We start from the raw sequence: 25,756 nt of genomic DNA on the forward strand, positions 1-25,756 counted from the left end.
TCATTACTCACACAAAATATGAATGTTGAAATATAGAATGTAACAAGTTAATGAATAAGGAAATTCAAATTCATATCCAAACTTTTTATTAAAGCCCTCTGTCAAATTTTGAGTGCAGGTCTCAAAATTTGACAGAGGGCTTTAATAAAAAGTCAGGGTCGTTTCTTGGCGTTAATACTACAGCTCTCTCATTGGTTAGGCGAGTGTGTATTTCTCCTGGGTTACCGCACTATGCTGCCTCCTTGAGACCGAAACACACCAGTACTGTGTGTAACACATAGAACACACGCAGCGAACGCCACAGTATTAATACAGACATTGTTACAGTCCTCCCATTTCCTGCAACATTCCTTTTTAATGTCTTCTTAGGACAACGCGCATTTTGCAACGCTTGTTTCCGGGGAACACCAGCTACCTGGAAATTGACGGCAGTTTGGATTCAAAGGTACTTCTTTTTTGTCTTTATCCGGTGCTGGATTTTCAGATGTATTTGTCCGCAGTTCCTGGACATAAAGAGAAGAAATAAGGCCGTAGCCGAGTTCTTCAATTGAAATTGCTGAATGCACGAGGTGTGTATACACAAATGCATATACATTTTCATGACGTTACCGATATTTCCGATGATTGTGTATGAGGTTTAATCACCTGGTTCACTCTTGTGTATTCGGGAGATTTTGTAGAGAACGAACGATTCGTTTGTATTTCGCTAGGGATGTGAGTACCCTGCTCCTCTCCAAGGTCTGCTCTCCAAGCAACCGCAAAGCTTTTAATGAGGAATTTATGTAGCTTCCTGGTCGGGGTTACACGATGTCTTTCCAAAAGGTGGACGTTTGAGACATCGGTACTGGATAAGAAAGAGTAAATATAATTCAGAAAAAAAATATATATTTGTCATCGTTGTGAGCTAACAACGGAGGGAGTAGAAGTGTAAAAGGCGATTGAGTCTACCTTCACAGTTTTTAGTGGGCTGCAGAAACTGCTGTTTTAGGGGGGAAAAAAACCCGCTTCTAATAGAATGTATTAAGTTGCTCGAGTAGTTCATTAAAAATCACGCCTGTCTTCCGTTTGTACAAATTCGCTGTACCACCTGTGAGAAGGGGTTGAAATATTGTAAACCAATTCTTATTCTCCTAGACCCAATATGAGTGGGGGTCGGTTTGAAATGTCAAGAGGCTGATAAGAGATGGGCTGCTGAAATCGCTGGGTGCTGATTTGGGAATCCCAGGAGCAGAAGCGGCTACCACCATGACCACCTTTAAGCAGGAAAATGTTGAAGATTATTATGAAATCGGAGAAGAGCTTGGAAGGTAAGTAAAAAGAGTGTGACTTAATTTATTTCCTATTTTATCCTTTGGCAAGTTTAACTTAAGTAATGAAGAACCATTGTGGCATGGCATATGCTGTTATAAATACATACTTCACCAGTTTAGATAAACCTTAAAGCAGATGAAAATTGTAAGGTTTACTCTGAGATGTACTGCATAGAAAATGAAATGTAAATTGATTTTATTTCCGGGGATAAATGCTTTACAAATGGCCTGTTGCATTGCACGGATAGTAGGCAATGACGCTGAACAAAAAGACTGAAAGTAAAGAGACAGTTTGTGTTTAGATATTGATTTGCCTTTTCAGTTCAGTTGCCTTTAGAGTAGATTCTGTAAAAGAGGGATTTGATAACTGCCTCACAGGCGCTGCAAGTTTAGTAGTTCCTCTTTTTGAGAAAGCTTGAAGGAAATACTGTATTTTCCCACTCAGTGACATCTTGATCTTCATTTATTAAATCATCTAAGTATATTAAGTGGAAATGAAATAAGAGATGAATGTGAACTTACAATCCTTCTGTGTTAAAATCTAGATATATATGCCATGTATATTCAGGTTCCTGTTTTTACTCCGTATAATATATACATGCGTTAAGAAACATTGAAATATCAGATGGAGTTCATAACTCTAAAAAAAATCCACTGACCAGCTAGTGCTACTTGTGCATAATGTAAAATGTTGGTTATTCCTTGTTAGATTCTCAAAACAGTTGAACTTTCTTTAAATAAATGGATATTAAAAGGACTGGTAATCAAAGGATGAATGTTGCTATCATAAAGAGGTGTTTAATACATTACCTTCATTTTTTCTGTTATGGGGAACCATTTGAATGACTGCGGTATACATGTGTAAGAGTTTTTTTTTATTCTGGATTTCTGCAAATGAACTTTTTCAGTAGTAAAAAAATCTGGCAACATGCCTACTGAACGTTTATGTTGGTGAAAATAATAGATCCTGCACATTTAAGATGTTGTTATTTGTTCAGATTTCAAATTGCTTATACTGTTCACTACAGTTTGTTTCACTATATCTGTGCACCAATATGGATGGATTGTTATTAATTTTAGATTGTAAAAATGTTTCTATGTTGCTTAGTATGTAGCAAAACTCCCCATAGCACTTTTATTGTTAAACAAATTGACTAATCAGTATTATTACAAAATGGTTGCTTTGTGATAATGTGTTTTATTTCTTTTCCTTTAAAAGGGAAAAACCTAACACCTCCAGCATATTCACCTGCTGTGTTGCATCAAAGGTAGAATTCTAAAGGGAAACAAATCTTATTTATACAACACCCCTTATGAAACCAGTTAAAATTTCAGTGTACTAGGGTAAATACCAGTGTTATTTGACAATTTTTGTGGGCTCTTCTCATCTACTCCATTGACCGCTATGCAAAGGGAACACAGTTTGTCTAAAGCAGTATCAGATTACAAATTGAAAAGAATAGAGCTAAAAGAGGCTATTTGTGTTGAATGCAAGTGCAACAGCTTATAGTTTAACTGTGGGTTCACTTATAAATTTGTGACTGACATATTATTACTTTACATGTCATGGTTACAGACAGTCCATGTTATTTCACCACCTGTCTTCCCATTCTTTCATTGCTATTTTTAAAATTTGTGTAGGTGTACTGCTTAATGGAGTTTACATTAAAGAAGAGCATCTGCACCAGCTGAAATGTTAAGTTTCAGTTATTCCAAGAAGAAATCTTTCTTCTTACCTCTCAGTTCCTTTTGGCTTCATTCAGTACCAGCATTTCTAATAACTATTAAAAAGGTTCAGCTATGGCCGATAAAGGTCGTGATAGCAAAGGCATTTTTTTTTTCAGTCTGCTGGTCCATGGTGGTTCCTATTGAGAAGTATTTGAACTGATTGTTGCTCATCTGGATTTTTGGAAGCTAATGATTCCAGAACTTGACCTAGCCTATTCATGGAAGATTCCAAAGATTACATGCAATTTGTCTTGTGATATAGGCTGCTGTAGAAAGAAAAAAGTAAATTATCATTATTACTCACATGATCTGTGCATTCAACATTGAACAGCATGCAGTACCTTACAAAGTAAGTGGTAATGCTGTCTTTTTTTCTTGCTGTTATTTCTGCAATACACTCTACTTTTGGTCCTGGCATGTGTTTTTTTATTTCTTGTAATTTATGCCAGTGCTAGATGGTTATGTGGCATACCCCTGCTGCCTGCTGTTTTGAGTGGCCAGTGATATGTTTCAAAGTGACATTCTCAATACATTTCAGAGACTGCTGAAGCCTTAAGAATAAGTACTTTGATCGTGTGGTAAATTAAGAGCAATTTTGGCTCTGTTCCTTTCACTTAGGTCTTGGTCTGTAGTGAAAATATTTGGTCATTACCCCTGAAAGTAAAATATAAGTGCTTACCCTGGCCATTGCATGTTTGGTTGGTGCATCAGCCTAATAATTAACAAAAACGTCCTTCACAATGATAAATGGAATTTGTGTTCTTGAAAAAGGCTTTAAACCCACAAAACAGTGGTAATAGTGGTAGAGTTTTGTAAACCTAACTTTCATATGCAACATGAATGGCAAGGATATCTGTTGTGTGACTTAGCACAAATATTTCTGCAGCAAACCCTTTGAAGCTTGTTGGCATTTCACAATACTCTAGAGTGAACTGTTGTGCCTTTAAGTTTTGCTGAAAAGAAAAACGGCTCATCTCGAGTTGAGAGAATTTGAAAAAGAAGGTCACAAAGACCGAGATAATGAAAGATTAAGCCGCCTTACAAATAACTGAATAGACGGTAGAATGATGTGCATTGCACATCTGGTTGCATATAGCAATTCAAACTAGGAGATCAGAAGTTGTCAAAGAGACTGTTCCCAGTGATATGTAGATAATTGAATTAAACACACTCCTGATTCCGTGAAAGACAAGAGTTTAAAGACTACATGTGCACCAGTTACAGAAATTTTATATTCACATTTTAAAGCATATTAGCAATTTCTTCTACAACATGAAAAATATTTGTCAAATAGGTAAAAAGGTTAAGTTTAGGGTTCCATTGCTATTCAGTATTGTGTATACTGGGTACATTTTTTTTCTGCAGATGTTATTGATTAACTGGAGAAAATTGCAGAAGAACTGGTATATTAAATGCTTCCTTATAGCTTGTCAGAACAAGTGCAACCCAAGGCTTGGGAGGAAAGAGTTTAAAATTTAAAGCACTGGAACCTCCCTCCACTTCGGCACTGAAAGCTAGATGTGAACTGCACAGGGAAATGTAAAGTTTTCGAGGGAATCGTATTCTCTTCCTGGTTAATAAAGTGCTTTCTTTATGGAATATTTAAAGTATTATACTCTAAATACATTTTACTCTTTTCTCATTATAAGGCTTTGAGCAGTTTACTTGATTAAAGTGAATTTTGATTAACAGTTCTGCAGGTCTGAGGGGAATATGAACATATGAGTAAAATGTGATCTGCGAGCCCCTAGTGTCTTGAGTTGGGAAGACTTTTCATTTAGATGTGACAGCCAAGGAAATAGAGCTAGGTTTTAGGATTTAAACAGCACTTGGTATGCTTTTATTTCAAAAAACAGTTTTGTATGATAACTTTTCCATGCAAAATTATTTTTACTTTCAATTGTTGGGGCAATTAATAAGGAACTTCTGTTAATTTTACTATAACCCTAAAGGTGCTCTTGTTTTTCTTCTTCCTAGAGAATCCAAATTTTCAGGTTTCTGATTATTTTTGTAATGGTGTTGACACTGTGTCACTTAATTTAGAATTAAACTTATATCCCCTCTTGATCTTGCTGCTGGGGTATTTGACCACAGAAAAAAATTAATGTGATAGTTTCTTTTCATTATTCAAGAAGCCTCTTGCCAAGGGTTCTATAATGGACTTGGTCTCTTGAATGAGTCTCTGAGCTTTTACTTACTTTGCATTCATAGACCTTTGTAGAATTCTCCCAACTCTATTTGCGCTTACATCCACATCAGAATACCAATTAGGCCTGCACTAGACAATAAACTATGATTTTCTCCACATTTTTCTGTGTGACCTGTAATTATTTTGAATGAAAATAAGGCTAAGGTTTGGGAGTTTTGTCAGATGATAGAATCAAGTGGTTGTTTTCAGGTGATCAGGAAGGTTCTAATTAAAATTGACTGAAGGTCACTTGTTTTGTTAATACAATAAGTACATAAACTTGGTCTTCAAATTTCAGATTCAAATTGAAGTGCTCTTCATTGGCATGATCACATGAAGTATTGCCAAAGACAGTTGATGAGTTGCAAATTGCATATGTAAACCAATTATGTAGTAGATAAAGAACTGCAGCATTAACACATCAATACATACATCAGTAATTTCTAAGCCTCCACCCATCATTTTAATATAGTATTATAGATGCATATTTTTATGCAGTTTTGTTAAATGTGGAAAGAGGAAGATCATAGTTCCCCTTTAAGCTGTAATTTTCATACCATCTGTATGAAGTGGTTTCATTTCACTGGTGGTTCAAGATTAAAAAAATAATTTCACTGTTAATTAAGATGTGTAGTTGGTTTGTGTTTTTGTCCTTTGTTCAAAAAAGGCTGGAGGCTGCAATTTCTGAACATTTGTTCAGAAATGTCTGTTTTATGAATGTTGCTATTGTGTTATCTTTTCTAGTACCTTAAAGTAGAATTGATACCTGCAATATGTCCCCTTATAACTGACAAAAGTTAATGTTGCATGAATATGCCTGCTTTAAAAAAAATACTGAGTTAATAGTTGCAAAATGTGGCTGATTGCTACAGTAGATCCTCTGAGACTTATGCAATGTGCCCACATGTTGTAGAAATTCTTGGTGTTAAATATGTAATACAGTTATTTGTGTTGAGTAAAGTTGTGTAACCTTAAGCATTATTGTTATATTGATACTGCTCTGCTAAAAATATTACTGGATGTTCCCAAGAACTGCAGTCCAAACAGATGTTTGTCTCTCTTTACTTCTACATAAGGTTTTATTTAATAGATAAACAGTTAACATTTCTTTTAAATGAATGCTTTTTAGAATGAAATATAAATCAACTTTTCCATGAAAATTGTGAACACAAATGTATCCGAGTGAGTAATACATTACCCAGGAAGTGAATTCTAACTGTTCATTAAAACCAGTGTTTGTAATAAAAAAGCATTGCTTTTCAAATGGCTGTGCAAATACAAGAAATTTAGAATCTAACCCTTTTTACTTAGTTTTCTTATATTAACATTCATTTGCATAAATATGTTTTTCATGCATATACGTTTCCAAGCCCTGAGCCCCTCTACTGGTTAAAGCTGTTAGAAAATGTACAGATGGATAAGTTCCTGTGTTTCATATTTTATTACATATGTGACATTGATAAATAGCCACTAGCTTAATCACAGAATGACATTCTCATTGCTTTTGTATCTTTTTTTTGGGGGGGGGGGTTCCTATGCAAATGAGTGTGTGGGGGGGGTATTGTATGACTGTGATAATTTGTGACACTTTATCTTGTATTACAAACCCCAATATGAAGAAGTTTTGTTCCTGTAAAAGAAAACACTTGTTTAAATATAATTCTTAGAATGTTCCCCTTTAAAAAGAATGAGCAATGCAAAGGAAAGAAACTTTCACTTCTTAATTCCATTGTACGAGGTAAAGCACACCCAGCCTTATAATGTTATGCAGAAAAGGAAAGCAGGTCCCACAGAGTGACCTAGATTTCACTTACAATGCTTTTGAGACATTCCAACAATCTAATTGGATATTATGGTGAAAAATGCTAAATTCTGAAGTTTATACAAACTTCCAAACACATTACACTCAGATTAGCGCTCAGACTATAAAAATGTAAGGAACTTGGTTTCCCTCTGTAGTCCAATTCTAAGACAAGCTAGCATTAGTTTTGTCATGGGTTATGTCTGTGTACCAATGTGCCTATACATATATACAAATAACAGTGCTGACGTGCTGAAGTGCTATAGTTCTATATGCTATAGGTGTCTCCTTGTCATTTATGTTTATGAGTTATGACTTTTCATGGGAATTGCACCATTAGAGTAGACAACAGATAGTGACATGTAAGCCTACAAAAAAAGACGTACTTGGTTGTTATGTGTAAAGTAGAGTTTAATAACACTGCCTGGGGTGAAATTCAAGCAAATGAAGAAATGTGATGTGCGAGTATGAAGAGAGGCTTGTTTGCCGGGAGACCAGGAGTGAATCCTGTATCTGCGAATTACAATTTTTTTTTATCAATAAATATAACATTTTCCCAAAAGACCTAGGTTTTCGTGTAGATAGATATTGACTTTCAAAGGAATGTGGATTATTATACATAGCAAGCCTGAAGAAGATGGGTAAATATTAATATTTATTGTGTGGATGTGTAACAAAGAGGAAATATTAAAGCCAAGATAGTGGAAGTGGTTGACCAGTGGCACAAATTGCAAAATGTAAAGTACTTGAACCTGGACCAATTAATGAATTCCTTAGTTGAACACTAAAATAATCCAAAGTATCCCTAGCAAACTAGGAAGAGCACCTGCTGCCTGTTCACAGCATTGCTGGAAAGTAAATCCCAAATCTGTATGATCTTGAACCAACCATAGATATTTTGACTTCATGACTCTTCATGATGTTCAGTAAGAGGGATGACCATGTCCGAAGCTGTTTGTCTAATGTGCAGAAAGCAGGGAATGTTTTGAGATGGAAGACACCCTTCCATGATGGTGTAGTAATCCAGCTGGTCTGATGGCAGCCAGTATGCACCGTTTTACCATTTCATGGAAATTACAATTTCAACTGGAAGTATGTATCAACAAAAGGTGCTCTTAATGGGGCCAAAAAACAGAATATATCCATGAGGAATGCCAACTGTTCCAGGACATTTACTCTATGGTATGATATGAACTGTATTAATGGTTCAGATAGGGACATATTTTTAGAAACCCCCATTACAGCTGCATCCTCATAAGAAAAATTAGGTAAATGAAAAGTTTGGATAGACCTCATGCTCTTACCTATTATATCTAACTTTACCTCCCACTCATGACCCAGACAACATCTTCCCTCGAATAGCCTTGCCTGGTTACTTCTCTATACAGTACGTCTTGTCTCTACCCTATTCTCACTCTAGGGATTACACACTGGCTACAGCAGTTCTCCCGAATCTCTTTTTCCCCTCCTACATATTCCTCTTGTGTCCCCACAGTGGGCCCCTTCTGTTCGGGTCCCACATTTATGGCCTTAGTGGTAGCCATTTCCATTGCCATCCTCTTTGCATAGTTCCTGTCCTTCATTCTTTGGTTTGTCTACCTCAGTAGCCATAGTTGTCTGATCATCTCCTTGTCTGCTTTCCTTTTTACTCGCAACCAGTTTGGTCTACTGGGTCTACAACTCAAGTATTTTGACAGAGACAGTTTATTATTAATCTTTCTGCATAATTATTCTCCTAAATCCAGTGTCAACAAGCTAACGTCTCTGCTCTTTACTGTCCATATATTATGTATCTACCTGTATTGTCAACTTTCATTTCTTCTGTGCCTTTGTACCTCAGGAGAAACCTCAATTAATGACCTTGTTTCTCACTGCAGACTGATACTCCAATTCCAATTATAGTGCAAACATGAATTCTTGTCCATTCTTGGCTGCCTTATTTATGCTATGCACATAATTTGTCAAGGACGCTGCTTTGTTTCTCATTACCTTCACATCTTCTGTGCCTTTCCTACACTGCCACATCACTTCAGTCACCAATTGCAAAAAGGAAATTAGGTGCAAATTATTCATTAACAGCAGAGTGATATTCCTTTCTGCAATGACTGCTTTCATCCCCTGAAGAACCATTGCATTTTCAAAATGTTGCTGTAATAAATATGGTTCTTTTGCAGAAAAATCCCAGCTCCTGCATTAAGATACCTCATGTGTGTTATGGTAGCCTCTGTCTTTGTAATTAATCCAATTTTGTAGGAATGTACATGGAGCCTGCCAAATAAGACCCGAAAATAAGAATTACCAAAACGTAACTCCTGCATGACTAAAATAATAATAATAAACTTAATTTTATATAGCGCCTTTAAAGGTGGCTTCTCAAAGCGCTTTACAGGATGACAATAACAATAAATAAGAAGAATACGACAATAAATAAGAAGAATACACAAGATAAGACACAATTACAATTACAACAATACAACAATAACAATAGAGGAGACCGTGGAAGGTGGTACTAAGAAGAGCAGAGGGGTGAAGAATGGGACCAGTTAAGAAAAGGCTTTTCTGAAGAAGGTTTTGAGTCTGGATTTGAAGGAGTTTAGAGAAGGTGACTCTCTGATATCCTTGGGCAAAGAGTTCCAGAGCTTGGGGGCATAACAGGAGAAGACCCTGTCACCCATACAATGTAGACGGGCTTGGGGGACAGTAAGGAGGGCAGAATTTGAAGAGCGGAGGTTGCGAGGTGGAGAGTAGGGCGATAATAGTTCAGACAGGTATTGAGGTGCCAAGCCATGTAGAGCCTTATAGGTGAGCATGAGGATTTTAAAGTCTACATGGAATTTGAACGGAAGCCAGTGCAAGGACTCCAGGATAGGAGTAATGTGAACACTTGCACTAGACCTGGTCAGGATTCTGGCTGCTGAATTTTGGACATACTGCAGTTTGTTCAGGGTAGATTTAGATACCCCAGCGAGTAGAGCATTGCAGTAGTCAATTCGAGAGAATACAAATATGTTGATCAGCTTTTCAGCCACAGTTAATGATAGCATAGGGCGTAGTCTTGCGATATTTCTAAGGTGAAAAAAAGATGTTTTGACAGTATGCTGCACATGTGGGTCGAATGTTAAGCCAGAATCGAATATAGCCCCAAGGTTTTTCAATTTAGATTGAAGCTCAAGTACAGAGCCATCTACAGATAGGGTTACAGGACTGGCTTTACGAAGTTGATGGGGGATACCAATAAGCATGACTTCAGTCTTGTCGCAGTTAAGATGAAGGAAGTTTTGAGTCATCCAAATTTTTATGTCAGAGATGCAATTAGATAGAATAGAGACAGCCACATCAGTGTCAGGTTTGGTATGGATGTATATTTGAGTATCGTCAGCGTAAAAATGAAAGCTGAGGCCATGTGATCTTAAAAGCTGACCAAGTGGGAACATGTAAATGCTGAAGAGCAAGGGGCCCAGTATTGAGCCCTGGGGGACACCAGACTTGACAAGACCAATTTCAGACCTGTACCCATTGAGAGAGACAAAGTGACAGCGATCAGTGAGGTAAGATTTAAACCATTTGAGGGCAGTGTCAGAAACTCCAAACACAGTCTCGAGACGAGAAAGTAAGATGTTATGGTCAGCAGTGTCAAAGGCAGCACTGAGATCAAGAAGGATGAGTATGGAAAGAGAACCAGAATCAGAAGCTATTAGGAGATCGTTGGTGACTTTGACCAGGGCAGTTTCTGTGCTGTGAAGTTGATGGAAGCCAGATTGGAGGGGTTTGAAAAGGTTGTTTGTCATGAGGTGGTTATGTAACTGAAGTGTGACAGCACGTTCTAGAATTTTAGAGAGAAAGGGTAAGTTGGAGATGGGGTGAAAGTTGTTAAGATTGTCGAGAGCCATGTTAGGCGTTTTTTGGCACGGGGGTAATGGCAGCAGTTTTGAGGACCGTTGGTACAATGCCAGTGCTCATGGATTCATGTATAATATTGAGGACAATGGGACAGAGAGAAGAGAAACAGGACTGGAATAAAGTGGTGGGAATGGGATCTAAAATAGATGTGGTGGGTTTCATGCGCGTAACTAGTTTGTTTAGGGATGCTGAGTCAAGAAGAGAGAAGCTGGAGAGACGGGAATCAGAGAAGTTGGATGAAGAGGGAGGAGGTATGGAAATGATATGTGTAGTGGAGAGAATGTGATGCCAGATGTTGTCAATCTTAGAACTAAAGAAATCTAAGAATGTGTTGCAAAGTTGTGATGAGGCATGTTATGTGGTAGGGCAGTTTGGCTTGAGCAGTCTGTTGATGGTGAAGAAAAGATGTCTGGGGTTGTTTTGGTGATTTTCAATGATGTGAGAGAAGTAGGTGGATCTAGCAGACTCTATAGTAACCTTACATTCAGATAAGTAATCTCTCCAAACCTGATAGTGTACATGTAGGCCGGAAAGACGCCAGCTACGCTCAAGTTTGCGAAAGGCTGCCTTCATGGATCGTAGATGGTCATTGTACCAGGGGGCAGGGCAAGAGAAAGGGATTGTTCAAGTTTTTAAAGGAGCAAAGGTGTCAAGGGTAGATAAAAGAGCATTGTCAAGTAACTGTATTTTGTCCTCTAGAAGGTCAGAGGAAGAGAAACAGGATAAGGAGGACAGAACAGAATTTGCAAACCTTGGGTGATCAATTGATCGCCAGTTGCGGAAATTTACAGAGCGTGGGGAGGAGGTGTTAGAAACAGGTAATTCCAGATTGAAGAGAATGGCTAAGTGGTCAGAGAGGTCTAGATCAAGGGGAGAGCAGTGGGAGACAAAGGAGTCATTTGCAATAATTAGATCTAAGGTGTTTTCTTTTTGTTATGTGTAGGGGTACAAACAAACTGAGTAAGGTCAAAGCATCCCAAAAGAGAAAGGAAGTCTTTAGCCAGACTGGAAGAGGTTGAATCAATGTGTATATTAAAGTCCCCTAGAATAAGGATCCTTTTAAACTTAAGGCATAAGAATGAGAGAAAATCAGCAAACTCACCTAAGAAGGCTTCACTGGGTCTGGGTGGTCTATAAACTGTGGCAATAATAGTAGATTGGAGGATAGAAACATTTAAAACAAGACACTCAAAAGAAGAGGGAGGAGGTATAGTAATAGGACTTAGACTGTAAAAAAGGTTGTAAATAACAATGATGCCCCCGCCTCTGCCTGAAAGACGCGGAAGGTCAAACAAACCATATCCAGGAGGAACTAGTTGGTTGAACAGGAGTCCATCTTTTTGTTTGTGCCATGTTTCGGTTAAACACAGAAGGTCCAGTTTTTTTCTTTGTTAATGTCACATAAAAGAAGAGCCTTGTTGTTAATGGAGCGGGTGTTTAGAAGCGCTGATCTGGCCAGTCTCGGGGATGCAGGGGGAAGCGGAGTGCGGTCCAGGTGCAGTAGTGAGAGGAGATTTTTGAGATCAGCGCCGGTACGTGATGGACTTACAGACGTGCGCCGAAAGGCAGGGATAGAGACTCTGCTGGCAGACGAACGAAAAAAACGGCATCCTGTGCTGCGATGGATGTAGCGACTCGGTCGTAAAATCCCAGTGAAACGGCAGTAATCGAATGTGTCTTTGACCAGGAAGTAGTTTTGTTTTAGTTGAAGAAGTTGCAGTGCAGTGTACCTCAGAGACATGATCAATGAATCGAGACGGGAAGGAAATCCAGGGAAGGCGGTAGCAAGTGGTGAAGGTCTTCAGTTGAGTAAATTCACAATGCAGTGGAAATCGCATTTGTGAATTTGTAACGTGGAGCGGATAACGTGAAGCGGATGAAAATAGATAAATTAGAAATCAGTGTAATCGAGGAGAAAAAGGAGAAAAAAAACATAAATAAGTTGATAAAAGTGAAAAACTGGTGAGAGGAGCGGCAGCCAAATGCGCAAGCGTTCCCTCTCGACCGGAACCGGAATCATTTATATCTAGTATCTATAGATAGATACTTTACTGTCCACCACTGTGGAAATGTGTGCAAAACATAAAAGTTACATAAAATCACATGAGGTACATGAAATCACAACAATACTTAATTCAAAAATAAATAGGTAGTAATAGTAGGAGGGGGACTACAGTATATACATTCATTGAGCAGTTTTATTGCAGAGGGGACAAAAGACTTCTTATAAATATATTTATTTGAATTTGGTACTCTAAACTGTCTCCCTGTTGGGAGCCACTCCTAACTTTAACCCACTCCTTATCCACTCCTACAGCTTAGCCTACTCCCATAAGGCTTCCAAAAGCTTGTAAGTCTTCTTCTAATCAAGCTTCTGCCTCATCACAAACAGCCTTACTTGTTGCATTCTCACTTCCATAAAGGCTCATTTGTAGATAAAACATTCAAAAACCTTTGCTGGGATGATATTTATTAATTTTCCATACCTGAGCATCCGAAGCTTACTTCCGCTGTCTCTTCACCCATTCCTGCCAGACATTTCATTATACTCTAATAATACAACTTTGTTTTACCTTAAGACGGGGGTCGGTAAAATCCGGCCCGCTGAACATTTCTCAGTGGCCCTCAGATCACTACTGTTTGAATCTTGAGGGTTACTTTTTGCATCAGATATTGAAAATCTTCCGCCAGTGGCCTCTACTTAGCTCTGCTGCTCTCTCTCAACACTAACGGTCAATTGCAGAACACCTATTGCAATTTTACTTTTAGCCTGTCAGACATCAGTTTTAGCCTACAACCGATTCTTACCGTAAATTCATTTGAATTTTTGTTGCCTACTGTGATTGGCTCAGTCACGCAAATGACGTCTAGTGTATGCTTTAGAACCGTTTGAAAGCAGGTAATGCTTTCAAACGATTCTAAAAGTTTATAACTCACAAGGCTAACTGTAATTCCTGCAATGTTGAGGGGAAAAAAGAAAAATCGATGCAGAGGGTCGAAAATTCATTGACAAATGGTCAGGAGAATACTTTTATGTCCCTTTAAAGGAAAGGTAATGTGTCTTATCTGTCAGGAAACAATCGCTGTGATTAAAGAATACAACATAAAAAGACATTACGAGACAAAACATCAGGCTAAGCTTTTGGAATGCACAGGAGATGGAAGGAGAGAAAAATTAGAACAGTTGAAAAAGTCGCTTGAGTGGCAGCAAAAACTGTTAAAGAGAAAATTCGAAGAAAATGTTGAGACTATCCGAGCTAGTTATCGAATATCACAGCTTCTAGCAGCAGCTGGCAAACCCTTTCCAGACGGTGAGTTTATTAAGCAGTGTATGCAAGAGGTCATGGAGGAGATGTGCCAAGAGAAGCGCAACCTTTTCCAGTTGGTGAGTTTATCGGCTAGAACAGTTTCTAGACAAGTGAAAGAAATGGGTGATTTTAAGCAACAGCTTAAAAGCAATGCCCAGAAATGTATTTATTATTCCGTCACTCTAGATGAAAGTACTGAATATAGTGGATATCGCGCAGTTGCTTGTGTTTATTTGGGGCATTGAAGAATCATTCAACGTCGCTGAGGAGCTAGCTGCACTTCACGGTTTGAAGGGCACTGCTACTGGAGAAGAACTGTTTTAGTGTTTCTCCAAAACACTCCAGTTGTTTGATTTAAAGTGGAAGAATCTGAAATGTGTTACAACTGACGGTGCTCAGAACATGACAAGAAAAATGGGCATTCGGAAACCCATTGGTTTACACTGCATTATCCATCAGCATAATGGTCAAGTTGGTCAGTTCAGCACCACCTTCTCTTCAGCTGGAGCTCATTGATCTGCAGAGCAACAGTACTCTGAAGGACAAATACAAAGAGTGTCATCTTGTTACCTTTTACAAGGAACTTCCAAGTGATGGTTTTCCAGCTCTGAAAACAATGGCACGTGGCTTCATCACCAGGTATGGTAGCACATATATATGTGAACGGACATTCTCGTGGATGAAGAATACAAAGTCAAGAATCAGATCCAGGCTCTCTGGTGATCGTCTTCATGCTTGTTTACGCATTGTTGTGCCAAATTAAGCCCAGATATTGGCTGCTTAGTTGCTGAGAAGCAAGCACACAAATCTACCTGATGGTTCCTAGAGGATTTCACTCAGGTGGCCGAGCAAGGTTAGTAAAACCTTTTTAGTGGCCCTTGCTATAAAAAGTTTGCAGAGCCCTTCCTTAAGATAAAACAAGTCAAAGATCATCAGGCCTTTACAATCCTCTCTACTCATATAATCTATATCTTAATCAAGTAGCCTTACAAAATGACCAGTAAATGGTATTTTGTATTGGTCCTCTAATATCTGTCTAAAGCAGGCTTCATTGCTTAAGGTTTCTTGTTGCTTGTTTTGGATCCATGCAGCCTCTTTCCCTGGCCAACAAGGAATTCTGGACCACGGTCAAATTGTTTGAATGAGTGACTTCTGAAATCTACTAGCTACACATCAGGTTGAGCCTCATCTTATGAGAATGAATTCTGCACTGATTTTATGGGGTCTCACTTGCTACTGTTGGGGTTTAGAGGGCTCATTAGTAAACCCTTGGCCATTCCTTCAACCAAGCACAACCAAGCAACCAATCTGTCATTCCAGTCATCATGAGGGTTGGCTGAATTATTGAAAGTGTCAACTGTGTCTCATAGAATACATGATCATCTAATGATCTATGGTTAAAATCTGGCAATTCAGCTTGAAACTGCATGTGAAACATTTTAAAATAATTAATATATAATTCATTCATTCTCTTTTTTTAAAAGTTAGGTTGTTTCTGAAAAAGAAATGGCAGGGCGTTTAATGGTGTAATTTAAGAAGGATCGAGGTTACTAAGAAATCCACACATACAATTCCAATGTGAATGATTTTGTTCTTTTAACAAGATGCTTTATACTTTTCCTGGTCCAGATCAAATTCCAATCATATTGAAGTGTTATGCATGCATCTTTGAATGATTATGAATTGTGAATGTAAAGCAATGATGGGTAAATTCTAGACAATGGAGCATGCTTATCACAGTTAATGTGAGCAGCAGTGTGAATTAAGAATGAAATGTCAGGCTATTTTCTAGTCCTGATGCACCTCTTTCTTCAAAATGTCTTTGCTAATCAGAAGAGGGGTGAATTTACCCAATCAGTTTGGTCTTCCTGTATGCGCTGTTGGTAACACGTCTTAGAAATAAGCAAATCAAGAATTACTTTGTCTTGGACAAATACATTTGGACAAAAGAGTCCAAGATTTCTGCTGTAAAGATTTTGGCTTCTCTTCAAATGTCAGGTTTGGTCTGTGTTGTATCAGCTAGTATTGGGGTTATAAGATTTCCATCCAGGACATGTCTTTAATATGCATGCTCTGAGAGAAATCAGTTTAAAAACATCATGCCTCTCTATTTGCAGCTGCATTGACACCTTCTTCATATAGTATTTAACCCAAGATTTTAGGATATTAATGAATGTCTGCTTCATCAATTACTAATCACTCAAGATTCATTTTTTGGACATTTATCTTATGCATCCAAATTATGTTTTTTTATTTTTCTGATCAATCTTATTTTTATGTAAATAAAAGGCTATAACATGCTTGATAATGTTGTGTGGTTTTGGAGTCTGAGGCTATGCCAGTATATTATTAGTTCTTTGAAATGTGTGCAATAGGATTTCAAAATGTAGTAGAAAAAAATGCATTGCTCTCAGTTTGTACAAGCAGGTAAAAATTCTGAATTACTGGGAATGGGAACACAGGGCTTTTGCTAATTAAGTGTATGTTAGGAATTCAGTACCTTGCAGTGAGACTATATTGAATATTGCAGTATGTGTGACTTCACACACCCTCTAGATAAGAATGAGTCATACAACTGTTTTTTTAATTAACATCTTTGATGTCTCATGGTTTCCTTGACTAATACTATAAAAGTTTGGTTTTCAGACATGTATAACAAAGGGTTAAGGAGTTGTTTTATAATCTGCCATTTATCTTGTTTTATTTTGATATGCCTTATTTCTGTGTATGCCCTTTGATCCCTTTTATGGTTTATTTTTTATTTGTTTTGAATATTATAATAAACTAATCTAGCAGAGGATTCCCTTCAGAATGATCATTCTCAGTGTAATGTATGGCAAAGCTAATGTACAATAATCTGGAATATAAATCAAATTTAAGTACTGCACTTTGTAGGCATAATATTTAAAAGATCAAATGTTTGCTATGATTGTGCTTTATAAAAAACTTTTTTTTGCAAAACCACAGATGCCACTGAAAGGAAATATGTACTAAACTAACATAATACCTTTAAAGTGTAAAACCTTTACATTATAAGTCATCTGTAAAATGAATGGGTGCTGAAGTACAGGGTTCTGCTTTTAAATCCCTTCTCAGTGCATTTAAGCAGCATAATTAAGTGTTCTACCACTTAACTTTCTAGAATAGACCAGGAAAGCAGCTACTGTTGCTTGGTGACAGTCTGTAAATGCCTATGATGAATGCTGGAAATTTCACTTTAGGCATTTGATGCATTTTTTCTCTGCCTTAGTAAATCAACTGTTATAATTTCAAGATCATTTAAAATCATTTCTTGGCATTCCTTTCTCCAGTTACTAATTCTGGATTTGTTTCTCAAGTAGTATTTGGTTATTGTTTTAGTCAAACATTTCTCCTTAGTGCAAAGCATGCATTATCCTATTTTAATGCTGAGGTGTTAAGCATAACTAAATGTTTGTCAAAAAAATTGATGTCAGATACATGCTATTTTAATTTGTTATCCATATTATAACTTGTACTTTGGAAAATGAATCCTTTACATTTGACGGCTCTGGATTTAGAAAGAAGTAGACGGTGAGTTAAGGGCTTCCTTTGAATCTGATACATAAAACTAAGCTGTCATCGGCTGCAAAAAATGAAGAACAGAAAAATGATACAAGATGTAATAACTGACAACGTTATGTGACTTAATATAATTTGTTTGAACAGCGTTCATTTGGGTAGGGAGTGTAGGCTGCAGGGTTTAAGTACTCGTGTTGCATTTACATTGAAAGTCCCCTAAAGTAAAAAACAATGTATATTCATTTGAAGCTCACTTAAAATTGGGCTTTGTGCATTTCTTTCCTGTTTTCACCGAAAGCAAGCGATATCTGGTGAGTGATTCAGTTTCTGTACAGATAGGGTAAGCATCTGGGATTGTAGTATGCCAGCGATTGGCTTCCTAGGCCCAGTTGTTTTGTTTCCTTGTCAACCATCTGTTATTTATTAGTCCAGTCATGGCGTGGAGCTGAACTCCGTGTGTTTGTGTGAGGGACTTCTCTTATAAAATTTCCATTTCATTAATGAAGTGCCATTTTTATGCAGGTGGAAATTTTGTGTGGAGCTGTTTAAACAACAACAAGGGTCTTTTATTATTTATGGCATAATAGTGTTTACTGGTTATTGTGACTTTAATGATTTCTTCTTTATTTGACTGTAAGCTGGTTTAAAGTTTAAATGTGATTCACATGCAAGAATAAAAGATTGCACTTTCATACATTGATAAGTTGCAAAGTAATTATTTAAAGCCTTAAATTATTTTTAGTTTATTTTTTTTCTTAGCTGGAATGTTATGATCGATTGCACACAGCAGTTAAATGTGTACCAGCACTATATGATAACTGATACTGTAGTTCTTTCATAATAACATGTATGCTACAAAGTGCTCTTTGTATGCAGCATAAACAGTGCTGCACTGTTTATCATCTGTCCTTAGGAAATGGTTAATTAAAAGGTAATAACATTTCTGTGACATTTAGTTCCATTCCTAGGTATAGAATTAAAATTAAAATAGCAAGAAAAAGCACTGGCTGCTAATTGTTGGCTAAAACCTTAACTTTTTCCCTATTTTCTACGTGTATATAATAAGTATTTTGAATATATTTGATAACGCTCACTCAGTTACTATTGGCTGTAAACCTTAGCATCTTTACCCATAGCTGGGGTCTTGGTTATCGTCAACTTAATGTTGTTGTGCGTCGTTACAGGTATGGCATCAGACAAACATGGGATTCTGCTGGCTGCAAGCCTTTAAGATTTAAGTAGTTCAGGTGGGTAGCTGTGTCAGCATGCGTATGCTGCAAAGGAACAAGTAATAGGTTTATTCCATGCTGAAAAGAGAAGGAAAACACAATGTTTCAGCTGTGGAGCCTTCTTTGGAAGGAAAACGTTGTTTTCTTTCTTCTCTTTTCAGCATGGAATAAACCTATTACTTGTTCTCTTAAGACTTAAGGTCTCTGTAGCTTGGATTTACAGGAACATATCACCATTTAGTTGCATCATATCAAAAATAAGGTCTAGATTTTAAATGACAGGTATACATTTAATCTAAAGATCTTATAGAGATACACATTCTCTGCATCTGTGTCATAAGCTTATGAAGATTGCTTTATCATGTAGAAATACAGAGGATTAAGAATCCAACAATGCAGTAGTATTTCAGGTGTGTGTGTGAGGGAAACAGTCTTACACAATTTTAACACATTTCATGACATTTTGGGTATATACTGCTCAGATACCTCTTCCCATAAATGTGTCCAATTCCAGCTAGTTCTCTATTATTTTTCAAATATTAAAAAAAACAGAAGACAGAAGTTGAATACAGCCATCGATGAAAACGGAAGATGATGACAATTAAATTTCCATGTCTGCATACCCACAGTAATGTCAACATGAACTAAAATCATTTGATATGAGGGTGTGCAAGTCTTTATCCTTGTTGGGGGATATCAGGGCTTGAAAGTCTAAAATGCCGGTCTGCATTCACCATACGCTTTACAGAGGTACTATTTACCTCTGTAAATTTCACAGAGGAAAAACAAAGCTCTTGTCCATTTACAGGGAAAGGGAAGCTAGGATGTGTGAACTGGACAAAATAAGAGAGAATTTGGGAACTGCTTTGGCTGCTTTTGTTAAGGGGGTTAGTGGTTTCGCCCTTTTGATGTACAAAGAGCCAGAAAGGCAGCTTCACAGTTTGTTTTTCCAGACGCTAGCATTCTCAGTATAAGGCTCTAAGAGCAGTGTTTCCTTCTGTTTAATATGGTTTCCTAGGTTACTCTGTTTTTGGTGTAATTGGAATGTAGTCAGATTGCTTCATGCAGTTTGGGTAGCATAGGTCAGTGGGTTCGATTACTCCTAAGTTCCGTCTACATGAATTAAAAAAACAAACTCTTATACATTTTAAAGGGATAAACATAGATACTGTTATGATGATTTTTAATCAGTTTTAATTGTCTGAGTCCTGTTCAGGATGTATCTTGCCTTATGCACATTGCTACAAGGATAGGCACTACTCCCCCCTGACCCTTTAGTGAATAAATCAGTTAGAAAATGGATGGATGGATTTTGAATTGTTAAAGCAAATGTGCAAGAGTATGTATATACACCATACTGTATCTCATCACTCTTTTTTGAGAGAAATACAGCATACTGGATATTGATTAAAAGTTTTGTTGTTGTATTGTTAAATTGATCATTAATGACTGACCTTTGATGCACTCAAATTACTTTATTGCATTAATACTAAATTACTTCATTTGTGAAAGATTTGATGGGGCACAGGGAAGGAGGCGATTTAACATGTTGAATGTAAAGCTTGGTGAAAATAAAGACTGGAAAATGCCAACTGCCATATTGGAGATTGGACTAAGTCAGCACTTAAAGCTGCTTACTGTCTCGGATGTTCCCAATCAGCAATTTTTTTTAACCTAGCAAGACTTTGCAACCCAAAAGAGTGAAAAGACATCCCAGGAATCCATAAGTGACGATGTCAAGATCGATGAGGAAGTCCAGGTGGGATGGTCTGGTTAGGTCTCTAGCCCCTACAGAACTCCATTAACATGCATTGATGTAGTATGTAGGATTTTGAAAGATATCTCTTTTTATCTCTCTTTTAATTTGAGACGAGTGTGTAGTCATCTTTACATTTTTATATTAAACTGCTGTCTTTTTGAAGTTTGCTTCCAGTAATGCTGTGGTGCTCTTTATTCCTAACCTTCAAATGATGAGCAATTGTTTTTCTCACTTCTGACATCAGCCTTGTTAAATCTGGTCTGCATGATAGCTACAAAATGTTCTTCCTCTAAAAACACAACCATTGCCAAAGTGTTCTCGTGACAGGAGAAGAGAATATTGTAAAAGATTATCTCTGTAATATTGCTTTGCCATAACAGAGCCATGTTTTTGTTTTTGGAAATCTTAGGTCTCAAATTGTCTTCCAGATTAAAGCTACTTGAATATTTAAATGTGTTATATCAGTCCAAGTGGGAATTTGTTTCACATACATTTCTTTAAGAAAAATGTTGCTGTAAGCAGAAAGCAAATTGTTTTGAGTTCTGTGTAAATTGATCTATGCAAGCAAATTTGATTTTAAAAATATGAAGAACTAGTATTTTTGGAGTCTAACGTGTTACATATTCACTCCTTTGGAAGAGGACTCCTTCATTTCATCCAGAAGTCTTAAGTTTCCCCTGAAATCTACCTTTGTCATTGAGGAGCCGAAAAGCATGGCACTGTAACAGCCAAGAACATATATGTAATTCACACTACTGTTCAATCATTCTGCTCCCTGTAACTAAGCTGTATTACTGTAAGTTTGTAAACGTGGCAAAAAAAAGTCCTGATGTTATCATAGATTGACGTGGCACAGCAAATCTCATTCCAGCCTGAGACTGTGAGATCTAGAATGATTTATTGATGTTGCTATATCCTTGGCCAGCCTTTCATCTCTGCTCTACAGAAACACCTGTTTGATCTCTTATGGGAAGGCGCCTCATCACAGCAAGCACCGAAGCCTTCTATAAATTTATTGAATACCATTAATAAATAATAAACTGGCTGTAGAGAGAGCATGCTTTGCTTACTAAGCTTGCTAAAAATAAATCTGAGTTCATTGAACTGTAGACAAGATTCTATTTTGCCTTAATAGCATAGAATATTGCCATGACTGTAGGAATGTTGGGAATAAAAAATTGCAAATCCTGTAAAAATCTGAACTTTTCTATACCTGTAACATTACATCCCAAATCCAGAACCTCTTCTGACTCCTATAATAACCAGCAGTTGTAACTGAATTTTTCAAACACTTTCAGTAGCTTAGTTAACTTTAAATTTCTTTCAAAGTTGAAATAATAGTGCTCTTTGTGGTGTTTCTTAAAGTCCAAATTGGAGTACTTATGCACTGAGATGGCTGTTTTTTAGTTTCTGGAAACATTGGAGTGTTGCAGAGAAAACATGTTGATTTATGCAGCTGTTTCTCACAGCGCTACAGCTGAATCATTAATATTTCACTTTATGGATGTGCACCAAGTATTTGATTTGTGTTTCAGACCTGGCTATGTCAAGGTTAGCTTGTTTATGATATCTGATAATTGTTAAGCAAGAAGTTGGTAATCCCGGAACAACATCTTGGCAGAAAAATTATACACAAGGGTTTTGCAGCTTCCGAGAAAATACTTAAGACTTGATTAAAAATAAAGATTTTGTCCAGGCTTCCATAAAAATTGTCAACATAAAGAACATTGTGTTTTATGTACTGGCTGTGATCGCATGTTTGAAATATATTAGATCAGAAAATGTGATGACATTAGACTATCTTAAATCTGAACATTTTCCAAACTTGGGTTTCATTAAAATAGCCTCTGGCATGTAAATGAGGCCTCATCTTTGCATAATGGACTTTAAACTGGTTTGTATGATGTGAAAGAATAATGAATAGACATATCATATGGCATAATGTAAGTGGCATTGTCTCAGTTCTCAAAGTCCTTATGCAGACTTTTGGCTTACAACTGGGCTTTATCATCAGAGAAGCCAAAAGGACAAGCACATCTGAAAGTACTTTTATTAGAACTATTAAAGAGAATGGCAGGGCTAATAGTATTGTCTGTCTTGTCACTGTGGTATAAATGGGTGCTTCAGACTTTTCCACCCAGCATTCTTTACTCAAGAAGTCTTGCACTAAGCCCACTGCTACTATGTACCTTAAAAAGCAGGGGTCTACACAGAAACTAAAAAAAGGTTTTTATATTCACTGAAGGTTACAAACTCTGCAATTATAGCAGGTTGCAAATAGTGTTGAGGTTGTGAATAAAACACCACATTACAAGCTAGTAGGATGTAGTGGGCAAAATTGTATGGATCGACGATTAAAAAAGAATCTGTAGGCTTTCAGTGTGTAGCATTTGTTCACTAAAAGCTGGAGTGCATAAGACAGCTTTTTTAGTTACACCTACAGATAAATGTGGGGGTGGCAGCATCATGGTTTGGCGCAATTATAAAGAAACCAAAATGATTTGGGTAGGACTAGAAGAACAGTTTGCAAAGAGGACTCTTAAAAAAAAAAAGTAGAACAAATTTTTAGGTTTTTGGGTTACAAATGAAGGACTCATTTTGCATCCTTATTCTGAAATTACATTTGGCACAGCATAACATAAATTTCAATCTTTTATTGTGTATTGGATATCTTTGCCTGCATCTGTTTGAGACTGTTATTTCTATGTTCACATTTTAGTTTCAATACTATATGCATCATCAAAAACTTCCATTAACAGTCCTAATCCTCTTATTATCTGATTTTTTTTATCGATATTAAGTGCTGCCTGGTGGTGAGCTCAATTAGCTCTTCAGTAGTTTTTTTTTTCGCCACTTTAATAAAAAAAAGTTAAAATGGTGAAACTAATCAATATGAGCAACTGTGTATGAGATGATCAAGACGTGTTAAATGAATGAACATTGTATATATATATTAAGAATCTTTGCTATTGTTTTACTGACAGCATTGTGTTTATACCTTGGTACAGAGTTACTGTTTTTGAAGAACTGCTTTAATCTAATGTGACTGAATTCTCAAGGACGTTCTTTTGTGTTTGTGTGTTTATTACATCACCTCGTTAGAGCAAAAAGCTCGAAACCAGGGAAATGGCTGTTTTGGCACCTGGAGGTTATTGTGTTTAATACACACAGCCAACAATGCTGGTAAGTTTTCCTTTCCCATGATCCTGTCTTTGTTTTACTTCAACGGGTCATGTCAGCAAGAGTGAAATGCTCTTGGATATTATTTAATGTTACAGCCAGCCAAACGAGTTTCTCTTTGTTTTGATTTATCACCCTCTTTATTTTTTAGAATAATGAATACATATCTATGTAAATGAAGCAATTACTATTCAAAAAATTACTAGATTCAATGTTCATATCTTCATTGGTGTTTTTTTTTGTTTTAGAACAAAGATATATAAAAGTGGTCAATTAAAATAAGAAATCAGATTGCATACACATTCTTTTCAGTGCGAGGGGATTTCTTCCCATTCTTTGCTGAAATTCTCTAACTGGTGTCAGAAATAACTATTATTAAAGGGAACTGCAACACTATTTTCCTATTTTGGGGATAGGAAAAATAGGCATTGATGAGTGTATTTCAAACCATAATGAAAGTAATCTACACACAGTAACATGTAAAACCTCCCATTTACATTAAAGTAGATGAAATTTCCAGTATGCACAGTGCAATATTCTGCGATTAAGAACAAGGCAACCAAACTGCCAGTGAGGTGAAAAGACCCTATTACATTGTAAACAGTCAGACTTGTGAATAAATGTCTTTTAATCCAAAAGAATTGTTGCTTTTGACTTTGATTTCGCCCAAAAATACTACTTGTTAACTCTGCATGCAGATCACACTGGAAAATTTCTGCGGTGAAATGTCTGCTGCACAACCTGTACTTACTCGCTCATACATCGCATTGCATTAATCATTACAGTGACCAGTGAGCAGAAAGGGTCAGTTTGCAACAACATGCCAACCATACAGTGCTTTCACAAAGTAATTAATTTATTTTGCTACTGAGATTTATGACCCGATCTGAGGAATTGGGACTGCAGTTCCCCTTGAAGTCGGTTTAGTAAGAAGCTAGCTTTTAATGTAGCATAATCAAACCACATAGTTTGACTTTTTTTTAGAGAAGTGTGATTTAGAGTTGAAATGCTCTAACCCACTAATTCCCTGCCAGTCATTAATTACTGTATTATAGTGAGTGGAACTGTGTGGTGTCGATAATGTTTTAGAAAGTTTAGGCCAGTGTTAGCAGTTTAAAGGATTTCATGTCTGAATGATTTTTGTCCAAGAAGCTGATGCAATATTTTAGTAAATATTTCTAAATTAAGGGAAAGGGCCCCAAAACTAAAATAAATCAATATTGTGACACTTTAAATAAAGAAATGCTGTTTCACATTTTCTGTTTGTTCAGTTAAATACAGCACAGCCAACAAACATCAAATGTTTCTAAATCTTATGTAGTAAAGCTAAACACTGTTGGCCTTTTCAGACTGTTGGGCACATATACTATATATTCCAAATGGAAAATATCAAAAACATACAGATGGTGCATATTGCCTTCTGGCAATCTTGTTCGGATAATTTTATTTGGAAGTGAAAGATGGCAAATTAAGATCTCATTGTCAAGGTCATTGTAAATGTCATTTTTATGATAAGTATATATTGCATTTTATTGCCATTGATTTTATAAATCCACCTGTTGTGCTTAATGTCCTGTATGTATAAGAGTATTTCTCAACACTGAATATGTTAGAAAATGACTGTTTAAATATAAAAACACAAACATCATTCTGTGCATCACCCAGAGTAAAGTAGGGTAAGACATAAGTGGTGTTCCTTTTTTTATATTTTTACTTTGTTATGCGTGTTATGATTAGTAAAACAGTGACATTTTAAAGGGCATTCATTGTTATGATTTTAGATTAATCTGTGATGTGCTTTCAAGTAGATTTC

The 25,756-nt window shown here is 36.7% G+C and overlaps 1 protein-coding gene across 3 annotated transcripts in view; it reads left to right on the forward strand.

Annotated features, from left to right (window-relative positions):
- The first annotated feature begins 255 nt into the window (after nt 1-255).
- The window catches only part of dapk1 (death associated protein kinase 1), an 83,977-nt gene continuing 58,476 nt past the window's right edge, over nt 256-25,756 (forward strand). Inside the window, exons 1-2 of one of the 3 annotated variants that reach the window (XM_088911233.1) lie at nt 256-445; nt 1,135-1,307. In XM_088911233.1, coding sequence (XP_088767359.1) covers nt 1,246-1,307 — 62 coding nt within the window. In that variant the 5' untranslated portion in view covers nt 256-445; nt 1,135-1,245. Of the gene's footprint in view, nt 570-763; nt 859-1,134; nt 1,308-25,756 lie in introns of those variants that run through there. The other 2 variants (XM_088911234.1, XM_088911235.1) reach the window with 2 other exon arrangements.

This window comes from Atractosteus spatula, chromosome 3 (assembly GCF_055471065.1).
Source record: "Atractosteus spatula isolate fAtrSpa1 chromosome 3, fAtrSpa1.hap1, whole genome shotgun sequence".
In the NCBI taxonomy this organism is placed as follows: Eukaryota; Metazoa; Chordata; class Actinopteri; order Semionotiformes; family Lepisosteidae; genus Atractosteus; species Atractosteus spatula.